Source organism: Micropterus salmoides, unplaced genomic scaffold (genome assembly GCF_014851395.1).
Source record: "Micropterus salmoides isolate LMB-PRFRI ecotype aquatic unplaced genomic scaffold, ASM1485139v1 Ms_hic_scaffold_1, whole genome shotgun sequence".
Classification (NCBI taxonomy): Eukaryota; Metazoa; Chordata; class Actinopteri; order Centrarchiformes; family Centrarchidae; genus Micropterus; species Micropterus salmoides.
This window is the reverse complement of record NW_024040040.1, coordinates 17213249-17228934: the sequence shown is the minus strand read 5'-3', so window position 1 is coordinate 17228934 and position 15686 is coordinate 17213249. Positions and strand designations below refer to the sequence as shown.

At 41.1% G+C, this 15686-nt stretch overlaps 1 protein-coding gene and 1 long non-coding RNA gene across 3 annotated transcripts in view; one reads left to right on the top strand and one right to left on the bottom strand.

Moving 5' to 3' along the window:
• Positions 1-3291: 3291 nt before the first annotated feature.
• The window catches only part of prox1a (prospero homeobox 1a), a 39011-nt gene continuing 26616 nt past the window's right edge, over positions 3292-15686 (bottom strand). For both annotated transcript variants that reach the window (XM_038720991.1, XM_038720998.1), the window contains exon 7: positions 3292-4016. In XM_038720991.1, coding sequence (XP_038576919.1) covers positions 3831-4016 — 186 coding nt within the window. In that variant the 3' untranslated portion in view covers positions 3292-3830. The remainder of the gene's footprint in view (positions 4017-15686) is intronic.
• LOC119904381 overlaps positions 5793-15686 on the top strand; it is a 41909-nt gene continuing 32015 nt past the window's right edge. The window contains exon 1 of the long non-coding RNA XR_005444693.1: positions 5793-7301. This is a non-coding gene — a long non-coding RNA (uncharacterized LOC119904381). The remainder of the gene's footprint in view (positions 7302-15686) is intronic.

The window sequence follows — 15686 nt, the reverse complement described above, 5'->3', positions numbered from 1 at the left end:
AATCTGAGTGGGTGTCCTGCTATGACAGAATTCAATTAACTGACACTGAATTTGAAAATGACAATGAAAGTCTGTTCAAAGTAGATCAGTCATGTCATGGCCCATGCCTGATGTGCTTAACATCAGCATTAGCACCTATACCAAAACTCTTAATATGAATTATAGTTGGTTTATTCACTTACGTTTAACCACTTAAGTTAACATTAAACAATGTAAAACTAAAATATATAGCCTTAATTTAACTTAACTGATATACTGATTATTGTCCATCCCTTCAGGGCACACTGGCATCCTTTTTTCCGACTACCATACACACTCTTCTGACTGTAAAACCAATTAAATCAAAGCAAACAATTGGGCTGTTTTAAACAGGCATCTAGCTGGCTGCCTCTCTAGCATTGCAAAGTGGCTGCATTTAGATTTTTGGACATGCTAGCAGCGTGGCTTTGGTGATGACACAATTGGTCAGTCCACCACTTTGGTCCTGACTAAAATATCTGAACTGTTTGATGATTGCAATTAAATTTTGTATGATAATTAACATTCCCCAGAAGTTAAATCCGATTGACTCTAGTGATCCTGTGACGTTTTTCACTAGTAACACCATCAGGTCTAAATTTCAGTTTGTCGCTGCAAAACTAATGTCATTCCCATCAGCTTTAGCTATACTTTGTGGTTAGTGCGAATTATCCAATATTGGCATGCTAACACGCTAAACTAAGATAGTGAACTTGTTAAACCTTATATCTGCTAAACATCAGGATCTTGCCTTTTGTGAGCATGTTAGCATGCTGACATTAGCATTTAGCCCAACATATTGCAGCCTCAAAGAGCCACCAGCATGGCTGTAGACTCTCATCATTGAAACTGGATTATTACCAAAGCTGTCACTTTGCAGAAACCTATAAACATTTTATTGTGCTACTATCTTCATTGGGGTTCTGGAAATACATGCATTCTTACTTACAAATACTACCGTCATCATTGCTGGAATTTGATCACAGACGTAAGTGTAGCTATGTTTTATACATATCTTGTGTATGTAAGAGATTAAAAGGAGAAATAAAGAGAGGCACATTGAGTCTTTGCATTTTATATCATGCTGGTGATGGTTGGCATTGTGTGATGCCAGTTAGCATTTGGCGCCAACACACAGAGGGCATGGTGTGGAGTGTTAGGTAGGTAAGTGGTTTGAGAGGATGACAGAAATGAAACATATGAGTATGGAAGCAAAGAGGAGAGGAAATAGGAAAGGTAAGGAGGGGAAGAGGAGAGAGTAATGTCAGTAATGACACTGAGAGAGGACGAGCAGAGGAGGGATAGAGGAGTGAGAAGGATGGTAGGGCAGACGAGGGCAGACAGGCCTCGTCCCTATGCCTTTGTGTGTGTGTGTGTGTGTGTGTATGAGTGTGAGTCTGTACCTATGTCTTTTTGTGTGTGCGTGTGTGTCTGTCCCTGTGTCTTTGTACTGGCTAATCTAGGCGTCAGCAGCTTTTTGAGGCTTTTGTGCTGACAATAATCACACAGCGCTCCTCTTTTCAATTCATCAGCAACAACAACAAGGGATCACATGTCCCCTATACAGGATCCAGAGAGAGAGAGAGAGAGAGAGGGGGCATGGGTAGTGTTAAGGTGGCCATCATGTTGCCTGGTTACTGCTTGGGTTTATGGCGATTTGATGTGTGGGCAGGCACATGTGAATGGTCAACGCCCTCTGCACCTCTGCTGAACAAAAATAGAATAGAGAAAAGTACAATCACACTCTTACATACAACCTTATGTTTTTTTTTTCAAAGAATAATTTATTTCATGTTGCAGTGTGATGGGTAAACAATGAGTAAACCACTGGTCAAATCTGTAGCAAGCATTAATCATCATCATCAGAATAACATTAATAGGAATAATTATTTCAATTATAAATAATAACAATATCAGAGTGATCAGAGTAATTATTACATCTATACAAGCTACAAATATCAGCATTTTGTTGTATATCTATTTTTTTTTTTTTCTGCTGTTAAAACCTTAAACACTTCACACATGACCTGGCCGGTGCAGCTGCCCCTCTTGGCCATCCAGAGCAAAGAGATTTTTTTTCAGTGGTGGTTTGGTTACTTTTTGTGATTTCCAGTTTCAAGGTTCTTAGCATAAAAGGGGGTTTAAAATTGGGGATTTTCTCAATTTTGATAACGTCTGATTGTACAACAGTTAGTCTTCAGTGTTTTTAAAAGTGTTATAAATCTCTACACAAGTGTTTGAGTCAAATCGATACTTAAAAGATGCACTGTGAAGTGCGTATCGCCAAAAGTTAGCCTGTCCTGTGGGAATGATGCTTAGAGAGTGATCTACAAACCACATGAAACTGGAATGAAACAGTTTGGGTCCTGATAATCATTACAAAATTAAGCAACACTATTACAGCAATGACTTACATACAGTAAATCCACTTTATAGCATCTGTGTTTTGAAAATATTGTAAATAAACCAATGGTAGTTGAACCCGAGATTAGCTTATGACAGATATATAGATACTGGTGTATTTCGCCAGAAATTACACTACAGAAATTCAAAAAAAAGAGGTAAATTAATAAAGAGTGTGCATTACACAGTTTGTCCACCAGAAAGCACTGACAATTAAGTCTATTTTTCAACTATGAAATATCCTGCTCAGTACATAACTTTGTCACAAATCTTACATAGCAAAATTTAAGGCTTCCTTATAAAACATGTCTCAATGTGTTTATGTAAAAAAAAAAAATCATGATTCTGATTCATGACATCTTAAAATAAATTTCCATACAGTTTGTGTCAGGTTTGGACTAACTCTTTTTCTAATAAAATGGGTAGAATTTGTCTTCGATGCTTTGGGTGCCTGAATGCAACATGAGCCAAGAGAGGCGGCCAGGGAAGAGTGGGGCAGGGAGAGCCACACAGTCAAATAAACACCCAGTACATCTCAGTACAGTAAGAAGAGGGAGAAGTAAAAAGAAGGAAATGAACATCTATTGTTTATGCCCAGTTTGTCTAGGTATGGGTGGGGATTTGGGAATGCTACTGTGCTTTCCTATTCAAGAGGTGTGTGTGTGTGTGTGTGTGTGTGCGTGTGTGCGTGTGCGTGTGTTCGTGTTTAAGTGTGCGTTTTTTGTTTTGGTGTTGTGTGCACGTGTAACTATGTGAATGACTGAGGGTTCATAGAAGAGAGGCTGTAAGCTTATACAAAGGAGAAAAATACAGAAACATAACTTTTTTCCCAAAAATGTCCATGTAACTTAAAAACATCCACAATAAAAAGATTTTTATATATTATCTTCTTTATTTTTAGTTCACTCCCCAAGGTATGGGCTGAATATTGATCCATCATCTTCCTCATCCCATTGTTCCTCCAGAGAAGGATGAATAGTGGACGAGGTGGAGGAGAAAGAGGAGAGGGGGTTTTCGTCAAGAAGTACTTTTTCTGTAAGTGCAAGGAGGTTCAATTTTCACCGTTTTGCTTCTAATTGTTAAAAGTCTCAACATAATTAGCTAATTTGAGTGTCATCTGACTCATGAGTCCGAGCCCTCTCCCCCATGGAAGAGGAATATTTTTTTTCTTTATAAAACATTTTAAGGGCAGTTTTGTCTTTGAAAGAAGGGCTGAGCAAAAGCATCCACCAACAAAGCTCTCTGGAAGCCTCCAAGTAGAATCACTTCAAGTCTCTACATCGTGTTATGAAGACCTCCAAACGCATTTCACTAAAGACCTCAACCTAGTCTAATTCTGCGTTTTCTTATGGCCTTCTCACGGTCCTTGGAGGTTTGTCTTGCTTGCCAAGTTTCCTCTCTCGTCCTAGTCAGTCGTGGAGGAGTTCTTGTAGACAGTTGGGGGATTTGAAGACCTCAGGAACCTCGCTGTCCAGTTTGCAGATCACCTTGTAGATGGCCTTCTTCCAGGATGGGTCTGCATCCTTTCCTGCCACGATGGCATTGAAGAACTCGCGAAGAGTCACCTGGGCCACCTCCAGAAATCGCTCAGGAACCTGAAGGGGAGAAAGGAAAAGGGAGTGGGCAAAGGAGGAGGGAACGAGGTAGGAAGAAACAGGAAATCATAAGTGATATGCCTGCTTTGATCATTTGAACTGCAGAGGAACTTCCCTTCAGTCATCTTCCCCTTTCTTGTCCTAAAGTTACAATACAGTATTCATGATTATGAAAAGTTTCAAATTCTGAACTGTGAGTACATTCACATCTTTTTAGTAGAACGTGCCTTGAGACATACATTATATGATTAAAAGTATGGTGATACCCAAACATTACATCCGTATGTGATTGTTGAGCATCTCATTTGCGCATTAATCTGCTGCTATAACGGCCTCCATTCTTCTTGGAAGGCTTTCCACAAATTTGTGAAATCTGGCTACAGGGAAATGCTCCCATTCAGCCACCAGATTATTAGTGAGGTCAGCCAGTAATGTTGGGTGATAAGAGACGGAAGTTCCAGGTCATCCCAGAAGTGTTGAATGGGGTTGAGGTCAGGGCTCTGTGCAGGCCAGTAAAGCTGAGGATACCATTTCTTTATGTGAATGGGGGCATTGTCTCGTTGTAACAGGAAAGGGTCTTCCCCAAACTGTTGCCACAAGGTTGGAAGCACACCATTGTCTAAAATATCATTGTATTGCTGTGGCATTAAGATTCCCCCTCCTTAACTGGAACTAAGAAGCCTAAGCCAAACCATATAGCTCTACTCCAAAAGGACACAAAATAATGTGTCCATGTACTGGATTTCTGACCATATAATGTATTTTTCATATGTGCCAAGGCCAAGTCCACCAGGACACATTCACATGTCTAACATCACAAGTGAAATGCAAGCAAATTTAAATAGGGAACAAGTCTTCAAATACAGAGAGTTTGTTTTTAGAAAATGGACTGAAAATGATGAATTAAGTTACGTGTGCGTGTGTTTCAGGTGTCCATATATTACTATTCCTTTACCAAGTTCTTCTTCAGCTCTGAACTTCCCCTGATATACTTCCCCTTTCTTAACATCTCCAGCTGTGCATGTGTGTGCTTGGTGTCAGAGTTCCTTATGCACATATAGTCACAAGTAATGACAGATGACACACTCGGTCCTTGACAACGGCAGGTGAACAGTTGTCTGTGATCTGTCACAGTCTGTGTGTGTGTGTGTGTGTGTGTGTGTGTGCGCACGCGTTTAAACAAGAGCGAAGGAATTGCAGGGATCCAATTGTCCTTTCCACATGCAGGCATAAATATACTGTCATCACAAGGCTTTGTGTGTGTGTTTGTGTATGGGGTTTAATGCTGTGTGTGTGTGCTCATGGCACTGTTTGACAGCAGAACAATGGCACACACACACACACACACACATTTTTTTATTCCTTTTTCTGCCCTTTCTCCCGGGGGCAAGATCATACAATGACACTAAACAACCTGACTAGGATTCTCTACCCGCTCTCTTTTTTCTTATTCTTCTTTGTCTGTTTTTCTTGCTTGCAGATGCACAGACACACACACACACACTTACACACTCACACACAGACAGCTGACTCCTCCAGACGAGGTACATGCTCCTATATACCCCAACAAACTCACACACATAGAGGACGACGGCAGTGCCGGGTGTCACCCCGTCACGCGTGGCAGGACATGCCAAGGTTAGTGGCCACCAGAACGGATGAATCCCACTCACACACACACACACACACATGCACACACACACACACACACACACACACACACACACACACCCTAAATGATTCCCTGGACTCTCATATACTCTGTCTACCCTCACCTACCCACTCTCTCTTTTTAGCTGGCCCCTTGAGGATACAGTTATTTCAATGAGGCCCTCTGTCACTGTCTTGCTATAGACACTACTACACTACTACACTACTACACACACACACACACACACACACACACACACACACACACACACACAGACACACACACTCTTTCTCATGCACACAGCAACAATTAAACTTTACAGGTGATGTCTACGCCGGTTCAGACATGGTGGATTTTGCACATTTGTACACTTTAAAGGAAACGTTCCTGTGTTATTTCTGTAGTTGTATTTCGTATCACTTATGGTCACATTAATTTCTTTGACCAGGGAATGTGGCAAAATTGCTATAACAACAGCAAGTTAACAAACAAGTGGTGATACAATCAGAAAGGTTGGAAAAAGGCCAACAGTTTAGCCAGATCATCTAAACCACTCTATTTGGAGGTGAAACCAAAAGTGAGCACTTTCAAAATTATATAAACTATAAACTGTGATGAATGTTTACAACAAATTGTTTTGTTTTAACTTAACATTTGCCTTCCACAGTTCTTGCACTAGTGTGTATGTGTGACTAACCTGGCTGTTTAAAACACGTCAGATTGTCTTGACTGCCTGTTTTTCTTAACCCCATCTTTCTTTTTTTTAGTGATGCTGCTGCGTTTGAGATCCCAGCAATTAACTTTGTGAATGCGATGTTATTATTAGAGATAGTAATGATTGCCAGAACAACAAAATCATTCAACCTCAGAAGGTGCCAAAACATTTGTGTAATTTTAAAAGGCTAAACCATCTAGTTTTTCCTCTGCGAGAAAATAGAGAAAGCTCCAAAGTCAAGCTGCTGTTTTTAATAGTTGCTGAGAAACTGCCCACTGGGACAAATAAAAGTTGAAACCTGAGCTTGATCTTGAAGATAAAATGTGCTTTTGAGGCGTCCTCTCCCTCCTGGATTACATCCCTTGATCCTTTAGTTGTACAAATTTGATCGTCTAAAAAAAAAGAAATACATTTTTTTTTCACATCTTCTCAGAACTCTTCTTCTTTTCTGATGTTAATATTTTTGATCTTTGATCTCTTCACTTCATATTGATCATTTCCAAACTGAAGCTTATTCTAGTCATGTTCACTAGAGTGAGGTGCATCAGTGAAACACCAAATATGCAGGGCTGTAGATACAAAATCTGGATGCCCTGATTGAATATTGCTCTTCAGCAAGTCCCCCAACTCTGCTTTTGCTATTTCTGTTTCCTGTGTGTTTGTTTGAACTGTTGTGATATCTCAAACTCAAAGCTATGAAACAAAAACCGCCACACACAGTAGAACAGTAAGAGATTCAGTGACCTTGACCCATAAGGGCTCTAGCCTGAGTGTTTTTTGTGTCCAGCATGATGATTTGTGTGTTGTTGTTTTTTAACGTTTCAGGATGACGTGCGTCATCATTGCAGCAGTGAGAGGACTCAAAGTGCTGAAACAAGACTGATGGAGAGAGAAAAGGGCACTGCTGATTCACAGAGAGGTAGGAAAACACATGCAGAAAGAATGAAATGAAGCAGGGAGGATATTGTGTGTCTGAATGGGTATCAGCTCAACTGGACAAACACACATACAGACACACTTTGGTCCAGATGCCCAGATTTGTCTGGCCATCGTAAATCAGTCCAATAAAGAGATCTAAATTAGGCCATCATCAATACAGATGGGCCTGTTTCCCCCGTGTGTGTGTGTGTGTGTGTGTGTGTGTGTGTGTGTGTGTGTGTGATTTACTCCTGGCTTGGATCTTGATATGGTGTCTAGTTGCCAGGAGGGAGAGAGCGAGTGAGGAATGGGCAAAGTGGGAAAGAGAAAGAAAGATAAAGAGGAAGAAAGACACTTGGTTCCCAGTAAACATAATTCGCATGATTGCTCCGGTTTGGTGGGTAAATATTGGATGAAGGGAGGCTCAATTACTCTCTCTTCACACACACACACAAACACGGATGCACACACACATACACACACAAGGACAAGAGCCTGTAAATCTCTAAATCGCTGCCCAACAAAGAAGCCTACTGGGACGCCCTCCCTCTTTTTTCCCCGTCTCTTTCCTTTCTCTCATCCTCTCACTTGTCGTCCTCATTGGCTCCTTTGCCCCTCATCTCTTCTTGGATATTTAGTTTTATGAGAAATCACAAGCTTACTGATAGTTTATTACAAATCACAGGCAAACTCATCACACTTATTTAAAGATATTTGACAAGTTTTCAGTGTGCTGATGGAAGCCTTTGCAGCTTTAAAGATGTATCGCCTGAAGGCTACTTCAACTGTTTTTGCTGTTCCTGATGCATGTACTGCTTGTAAGTTTGCAAGCTATTTCCATTTGCATTTGCAAATGTATAAATGTTTGCTTTTCATCATATGCATCTCTGTCTCTGTAAAGTTTTATTATGGGTGGAAAGTGGACAGGCAAATACCACATTGATCTCAAAACAGGAAGCTTCTTGCAAGTGTTGACAATTCCAGTCTTATGGACGAATTAAACTGTATCATTTCTGACAGTTTTTAATGAATATAAATATTAATTTCACATCTCTGTCTTGCTAAAAAAAAGTAGTGATTAAACAGAATTTTCTACATCTCTAGTAATAGCCACTGCTTTTTTGCAATTAACAGAGAAAGGATGACATTGTTAGCGTGAGTAGTGGAAACACAAAAGGGCGCCACCTTCAGAAACACACTAGAAAACCTGAAGTGTAGAAACAGCACAGCAATAACCACTTAGCAACAGTGACGTCTGCTTTGCTAATTTAGTCTTTTTTTTTACAGGGCAAACCACAAGCACAAAAGGGCAGTGTTGCACTAAAAATTATTTTTAGAATAAAGGAGAGCCCTTTATAAGTAGGTTGCTTCTTCACTGCCCCATTTTAATACTTCTAAAACAGAAAAAAAAACTTAGCATAGACTTAAGTTACACACTCATGTGGACATCAACATAGAAGGCATCATCATCCTCAAGGCTACTTATCATCGAGAGTATCCTCACTTTATCCATGACAGTGTGACCCGGCAGCCCAGTCACTTGTATAAAAAAACCTTCAGCGAGCAGAAGAATCTCTCCCAGCTGCCCTCTGATGTGAGATGCTACAGTCTTTGTACACGAAAATACTCTGTTAACCTGTTCTTCTCCACTACAACTACAGTGTTTGTCTCAAACGCAGAATTACTCACACTGAAGGATCTGTGAAAATCTGGTATGTTGTCTTTGAGTGTTGCCTTCCCTGTGATTTTTGCTTATCATGCTAATCCATCATCTCTAATCAATACTGATGTTTGATGCAACTGTTGCTGTTCATTTTGTACCGAAATCAAATTTTGACAATTCCCAAACCAAGCTTTTCTCAGCTGTCTGTCTTACTATATATCTCTTCTCACCCTTCTTCTCTATTTTGCACCCTTAAACCTTGCTCTTCTCTCACTTATATTAGCCATCTCTTTATCTTCTCGTGATTTCTATCCAACATAGTTGCTCACCCTTCTTCCTCATTTTGCCCCTCCTGTCCCCAATCTTCTTTTCTTCCTGCCTCCCCATCTCCCTCTCCGTCTCCTAAAGGATTAATGCTCTTTCTCTTCACGTTGTCACCATGAGACTGATGGACACGTCTGGGCTGTGTGTGTATTTTTTCACACAATCCTCAGTTGACTCTGCATATTCACCTCTCCATACGTCTTTCAACCTGCCTTTCCACCTCTCTCTCTGTTTCCTTTCCATGCTCACTCGCCGTTTTGTACAAAAGGAAAAACACACAATAGGCTCTTAAGAAATCATTGTACAAACACCATATGTTTGATTCTCAAGCTGTACAAACAGAAAGAGACTATCTGTCTATGTGTGTTGTTCCTTCTCTTTTCTGTTATACTTAAAGGTCTTCTACCTCCCTCCATTAACATAGGAGACGTCATTGTTCACTCAAGTGTGTGTGTGTGTGTGTGTGTGTGTGTGTGCATGTGTGTGTCCATGTGTACACTGGCTTAGTGTGTTGTAATGTGTTTTACTTGAGCTCACGTTTGTGTGCGTTACTTCATCATTGATCATTTTTCAGCCCGCTTGTCCCTTTCAAGCCATCTTTTTTCATCTGTTGCTTTTTTCAATTTCAGATGACCCTCACCCTGCATACACGCACACACCTCAACACTCTCCATTTTGTATGCCATTCATTCGCTCTGTGGCCTTGAGGTCCACATTGCTGTTGGTCAATGTACTATTTTTCTATCATCGAGACAATACTGGAACTCTTTCATGTGCTGCTCCTTCTGTGGACTGAGCAAATGCTGTGTGTGTGTGTGTGTGTGTGTGTGAGACTGAGTGGACATATCATTTTTGTGCCAGCACACAAGCATCTGCTTCCTTTTTCCTCCTCTTCTCTCTCACTCTCCTTCTCTTTCCCTGCTATCAGGCCTGGCTTTAGTCACACACACCCTGGCAGGAAAATACGAAGACACACAAACACATCCAGAGTAGGGAGTCCTTTCCTCTTCTTCATCTTTTTTCCTTCAATCCTTTCTTCATCAACAGAATGGAAATTCATACTTTGACTTTTCTTTCTAAATTGTAGATACAGACAGGAGTGTGGGCGTGATTAAGGATGTTAAAAAGGACTTCGTCTCTTGTGGAATCTATGCTATCTGGTAGCTAATGGTGGTCAAACACCTTATGTTGTTTTTTCCATTTCTATCTCCCTTCCTTTTTTCCTATTTGAATATTTATTTATCTGAGAAAAGCAGACTGAGTATTGTGCCCATTTCTCCAGTTCCCACGCTAACACATTAAAAGGACACTCCTTAATCTGTGTCCAAAGCATTGATGTTTTGGTTTGAAACTCCAAATATACACACATATACCGCATGCATACGTGTTCTCCTCTTTCTGTCTGCGAGCTCCTTGAGCATTAGCTTCTGTTTCCCCTCAGACTGTCTGTAACTGTCCTCCTCTAGGATAATGTTAGTGTGAAAGACAAAACAGGAGATTTTGTAAATGTTGTCCTTTTCCATGCACACCTGTGTTTCAAAACATGTGAAATTGCACAACTGTGACATGCAAGATTTAGGCGCATCTAATAAAATCACAAACTACTTCTGCTGTCTTGGCGGGTGGTGAAGCTGTACACCCAGTGTTGGCGGTAGACTCAACAATAAGACTGAAAAATGAAGACTTGACATTTGCCTTGATGCTCGAAACAAAAACTTTAAATTCTCTGGTTTTAACCCGGCAAATGACAGGCAGGCCTTGCTTGGCCACCCACCTGGAACATTTCATTATAAAGTCAATGAAGGGTGTTTAAAAAAAAAAAAAAGGTATTAATGCAACTTTGAAAAGAGTTCAGAAATGTTCAAATGCTGCATCATTTTGTCTAGGGCTACAGCTAACGATGATTTTAGTATTCAAAGCTTCTATAGATTATTTCAACAATTCATCGATGTGTCGTTTAAGAGGTACTTTTGCTTGGTAGCGGGGCCCCCCCGGTAACGGGATCAGCTGTGCATGTTTATAGGTGATAGATATTTATTGGTCCTTTCGGAAATTCATAGTCTGTCATACGGCAAACATCAGACCAACAACATGACAGCTGCTTTACAAACACAAAAATCACCCGAGTGCTATACAATTCATACTAATGCCTCGTGCAGACTACACGACTTTCAGCATCGGCCTGGAGGTGAGTTAAAAGGTGCAGCTCCCCGACACCCAGTTAACTCTTGACTGTGAGGTTACAACTCACGGCCCAAAAAGGAGAACAACAAACGCACGTGTGCACATTTTCAGCTTACTTTGGCTAGCCTTCAACTCAACAATCAGTCATGATTTCAATTAAATGCTAAAGTTGCTGTTACTGTTAACTTGTCTGTGGTCTGCTGTACACCGGGTGCTTTCTGATCAGGTGCCGTCGTGCTGTTGCCGAGGCGACATAAATTTCGTTTTACGGTGTAAGGACGGTAACATTACAGAGTTGTTGTTTTTTTTAGCTTGAAATAATCCCATACTTTGGACACTTTATTCTTTGTCCCTCACTATTTTCTCTCTCTTCCTCCACTTTGCAAACAGCGCCATTATAATCACCTTGTGTTCAAAGCGTACATGCGATGTGCAACAGTAACAAATGTCCGTGCGAAACAGTGTGCTGTATAGTTACATGGATTAAACGAAGCATCGATGCAAAGATGCTAGTTGTTCAGGGAAGAGGGGACTGGACTTTTTTCATTTCTCATTTCTTCAGCTTCTTCAGTTCTGTTCCTCTATGTTCCTGCAGCACCTTACATACTGCACATAAATAGCAAATACAATGACCTGCTGGTAAGGTGCTGTTTGACACAGTCACCTATATTTGCACCAGGCAGATAGCAGCCATGCCGAAGTGAAGCAGGAAATACATTGCTGGAACCTTTTGCAGGATAAAAAGAAAAACTACTCATAATTTTTTTAGAAACAATCAGCTGTTTGATGACAAATAAAGCCGTCTCTCTCATGGCCTCAGGGTCACAAAACCAGCTGCCATTTAAAGTGTGAAATTAAAGGTAAAAGTGGAGACAGGGGGGGTTCCTCCAGGACATCAGCAATATGTTTCCTTTCTCTGCTGCTCTTTTGTCAATCAGTCACTGATCTCACTGTCACCAGGACAATGGAAATAAAGTTTCTCTTTGTTCAGACTGCATGTGACTGAGAGGAAGGGTCTGCGTCCTGAGATTGCGTCTGTTCTCACTATTTCATGAGTGTGTGTTTCTTCTTCTTGTGTGCAACCGTTGCGTCTGTCTTTGTATCTCTGCACGCTGCAGTTTGCATTTGTCCGTTCATACACGTGCTGTGTTTCCTTGGATTGGTGTGTGTTCTGTGCTTCCTTGTGTGTGTGTGTATGTGTGCAAGTGTGTGTCACCCATAGAGGACAATAGCCTGGGTCATCTGACTGAGAGGCTGCAGACCACTAGTATCACATGACGGAGGCTGAAGGCCACGTCTTTGTTACCAGGCCTATTGTTAAAGCTAAGGAGACAGCTGGGGCAGGGGAAGGGAATCACTGCATGCACAACACACACACACATAATCACACACACACACACACATACAGGAAGACCATGCACAGGCACACAGGCACGCACACACACACACACACACACAAAAACACACACACATACACCGCCCCCTCGTGACTCCAATCAGGCTCAGTGACAAAGATGATGCCTTCTTCTTCTCAACTGGAATACTAAGACACAAACACACACACACACACACACACACACACACTGCATAGAGATAGCTATAATTATAATGACAGAAACTGGCAGGTGGCATTGTCTGTACCATACCGCTCTCTGTCAATCAGCAACAGTGAGGAAGACTTAGTTACGCAGTGCTCATACTTTGAGTGACTGCAACAAAGAGTGTGTGTTCACATAGATTATAGACGTGTGTGTGTGTGTGTGTGTGTGTGTGTGTGTGTGTGTGTGTGTGTGTGTATTCAACATTGTTTCCGAAAAATAAAAGTTCATATAAATCTAATTTGCATTAGCAAAGATAGTTTCTTGCTTTTAACTACAATATCTACTGCAGGCAACTAAAACATGAATAACTTGAAGCTCGAAGCTCAGGGAAAGATGGACATGTTGGTTAAAAGATCATGCTGACTTTAAGCACGACGTGATGTTTTGACTTTTTAAAATTTCAGCTAAACCCTGACCTTTGTTTCAGTAGCCTCAGCTACAGCTTACAATATATTGCATGACGCAAATCCCTCTCTCCAGTGTCAAAGTCTTTAGTTTTGTTTGTCTGTCCACCCACCCTGACCTACTCAGAAATGTATTTATCAAGGCAAATCAATAGCAAATAAACATATTTTGTAGAAGACAAGGTTTCTTCTAACTCTGGTCCAATAGTTGTGGAGCTTTTTTTACTGCATAATTATTGTAGAAGCTATTAGTTCAACCCTAGTTGTTTCTGGGAATCCCTCAAATCTGAAATGATTCCCTTGAGACACTTTTGTATTTTTAATCTTGAAGCGAGTGTTTTGGTGTCCCATGATAGTCTTTATTGATGCTTTGGTACCGTCTTTCAATATATTTTAGGGGGGAACTTTAAATACTTGGCAAGAAACTAGTCAAATTACAGATATTAAAAGATGGAGTCAAGATGTAGTAATTGCCCAAAACTCTACACTCAGTCTGAAGTAGAGATCAGAGTTGGAGAAAGAGGGAGGAGAGAAAAAGAAAGCAGGACAGGTGCAGTCTTTGAAATGTGTGTGTGTGTTCGCACACGCGTGCATGTGCGCGCCTTCTGGGTAGGTTACAAATAGAAGACAAAAATGGATGAGGACAACCGAAAGACGGAGGAGACAAGGAAAAAAACATAAGAACTTTAGGGTAATGGATTGAGAGACAAGTCTATAATATTTTGGTGTGTGTTGGTTAATTGATAACAAAAGGATGAATTATTCAAAAAATAAACCAAAACTTCAGCACCAAGGATTTTTTTTAAAGCTGCAGAGCATTTCTATGAGAACAGAGAACCTGATAGAAAGCCCACTTTGAGAATTGATTCCTAAGAGTCGACGTTGGCCCCTTTTTTCAGTAGAAGAGGAAGCGGAAAAGATGAGTGAATAGATGAATAAGGAGAGACAAAGGATGACAAAGAATCCAAACGGCGGAGAAAGACATGAGAAGTTTAGCCTTTCATGAAGTGCACAGCTTATGAAACCAGATAAGCCTGAAATGTGAGTGTGTGACCACTCTGTGGCCTGCAGGGGAGTGTGTGTGTGTGTGTGTGTGTGTGTGTGTGTGTGTGTGTGTGTGTGTGTGTGTGTGTGTGTGTCATTCAAAGTCAAAGGGCAGATTTTGGTAGCAACCGCACCCACCCCTCAAGGGGGGGTATCTCTGCTCTTTCAGACGAACACAAATGAGTATCTGTGTATGTGTGTGAAACAGCTGTGCCGTGGTTTGCTGCTGACAAAGCCAGCGAGGATCCTTGAACTGGAAAGATGAGAACGTCCTCCAGAAGGCTTCATAAAAAAAACTGTTGTTGTCCCTCTTCAGCCGACACACACATCCACACCAAAATACTACAACTCTATTCTTCCACTTTACATTCACACTTAGTCTATGTGTGTGTGTGTGTGTGCGCGCGCGCGCTCTGGCATGCCTAAGTTACCAAAGCATAGGTGTACTTCAAATATCACACCAAAACTTTAGCACACACAAACCCACAAGTTAAGAGTGCCATGCCCAATGCTGCTGGCAGCCCTAACCAATGACTCGTCAATCTGTTCGCAATATAAAAAAAAAAAAGAAAAGAAACAGAGGAAACGTTTCTCTTCCTCTTGGCAGAAGGTAGAAGCTGACACCTATCCCTGAGTGTCCTGGCAAAGAAATTCTCTCTCTGTCTCTTTTTGTTTTCTCTCTTTTTTTGAAGATGAGACTATTCCCCGTTTCCTTTCCCTTTCTCCAGCCTTCTTCCTTTCTTTGCCTTCCTCATTAGTTAGTGGGCAGAGCTGCAATTAGGACAAAATAGTTTCAGAGACTGGGGAGGGGAGGGGAAGGAGAGAGGAGATGGTGAGGATGGAGAGAGAGAGAGAGAGAGAGAGAGAGAGAGGTAAACAAGAAAGAAGAGTTGAAAGAATGTGGCTGGAGAGGGGAGGAGGAGGTAATTAATGAAGCTGCTATAATTACTGGGGTCTGTTTACGCCAACTTTGGAAGACAACATGCACACACACACACACACACACACACACAGTCCCGGCAAATTACGTTCACCTTTCCACAGCAATAATCTACAATGACTATTTAAAATGCCGGCCATGTACGTTTACTAATGACACAAGCTTTTTTCGACCCATCAAACCTAAGAGCACAGTTTTGACTAAGATTAAGTTATTTTTTAACCAG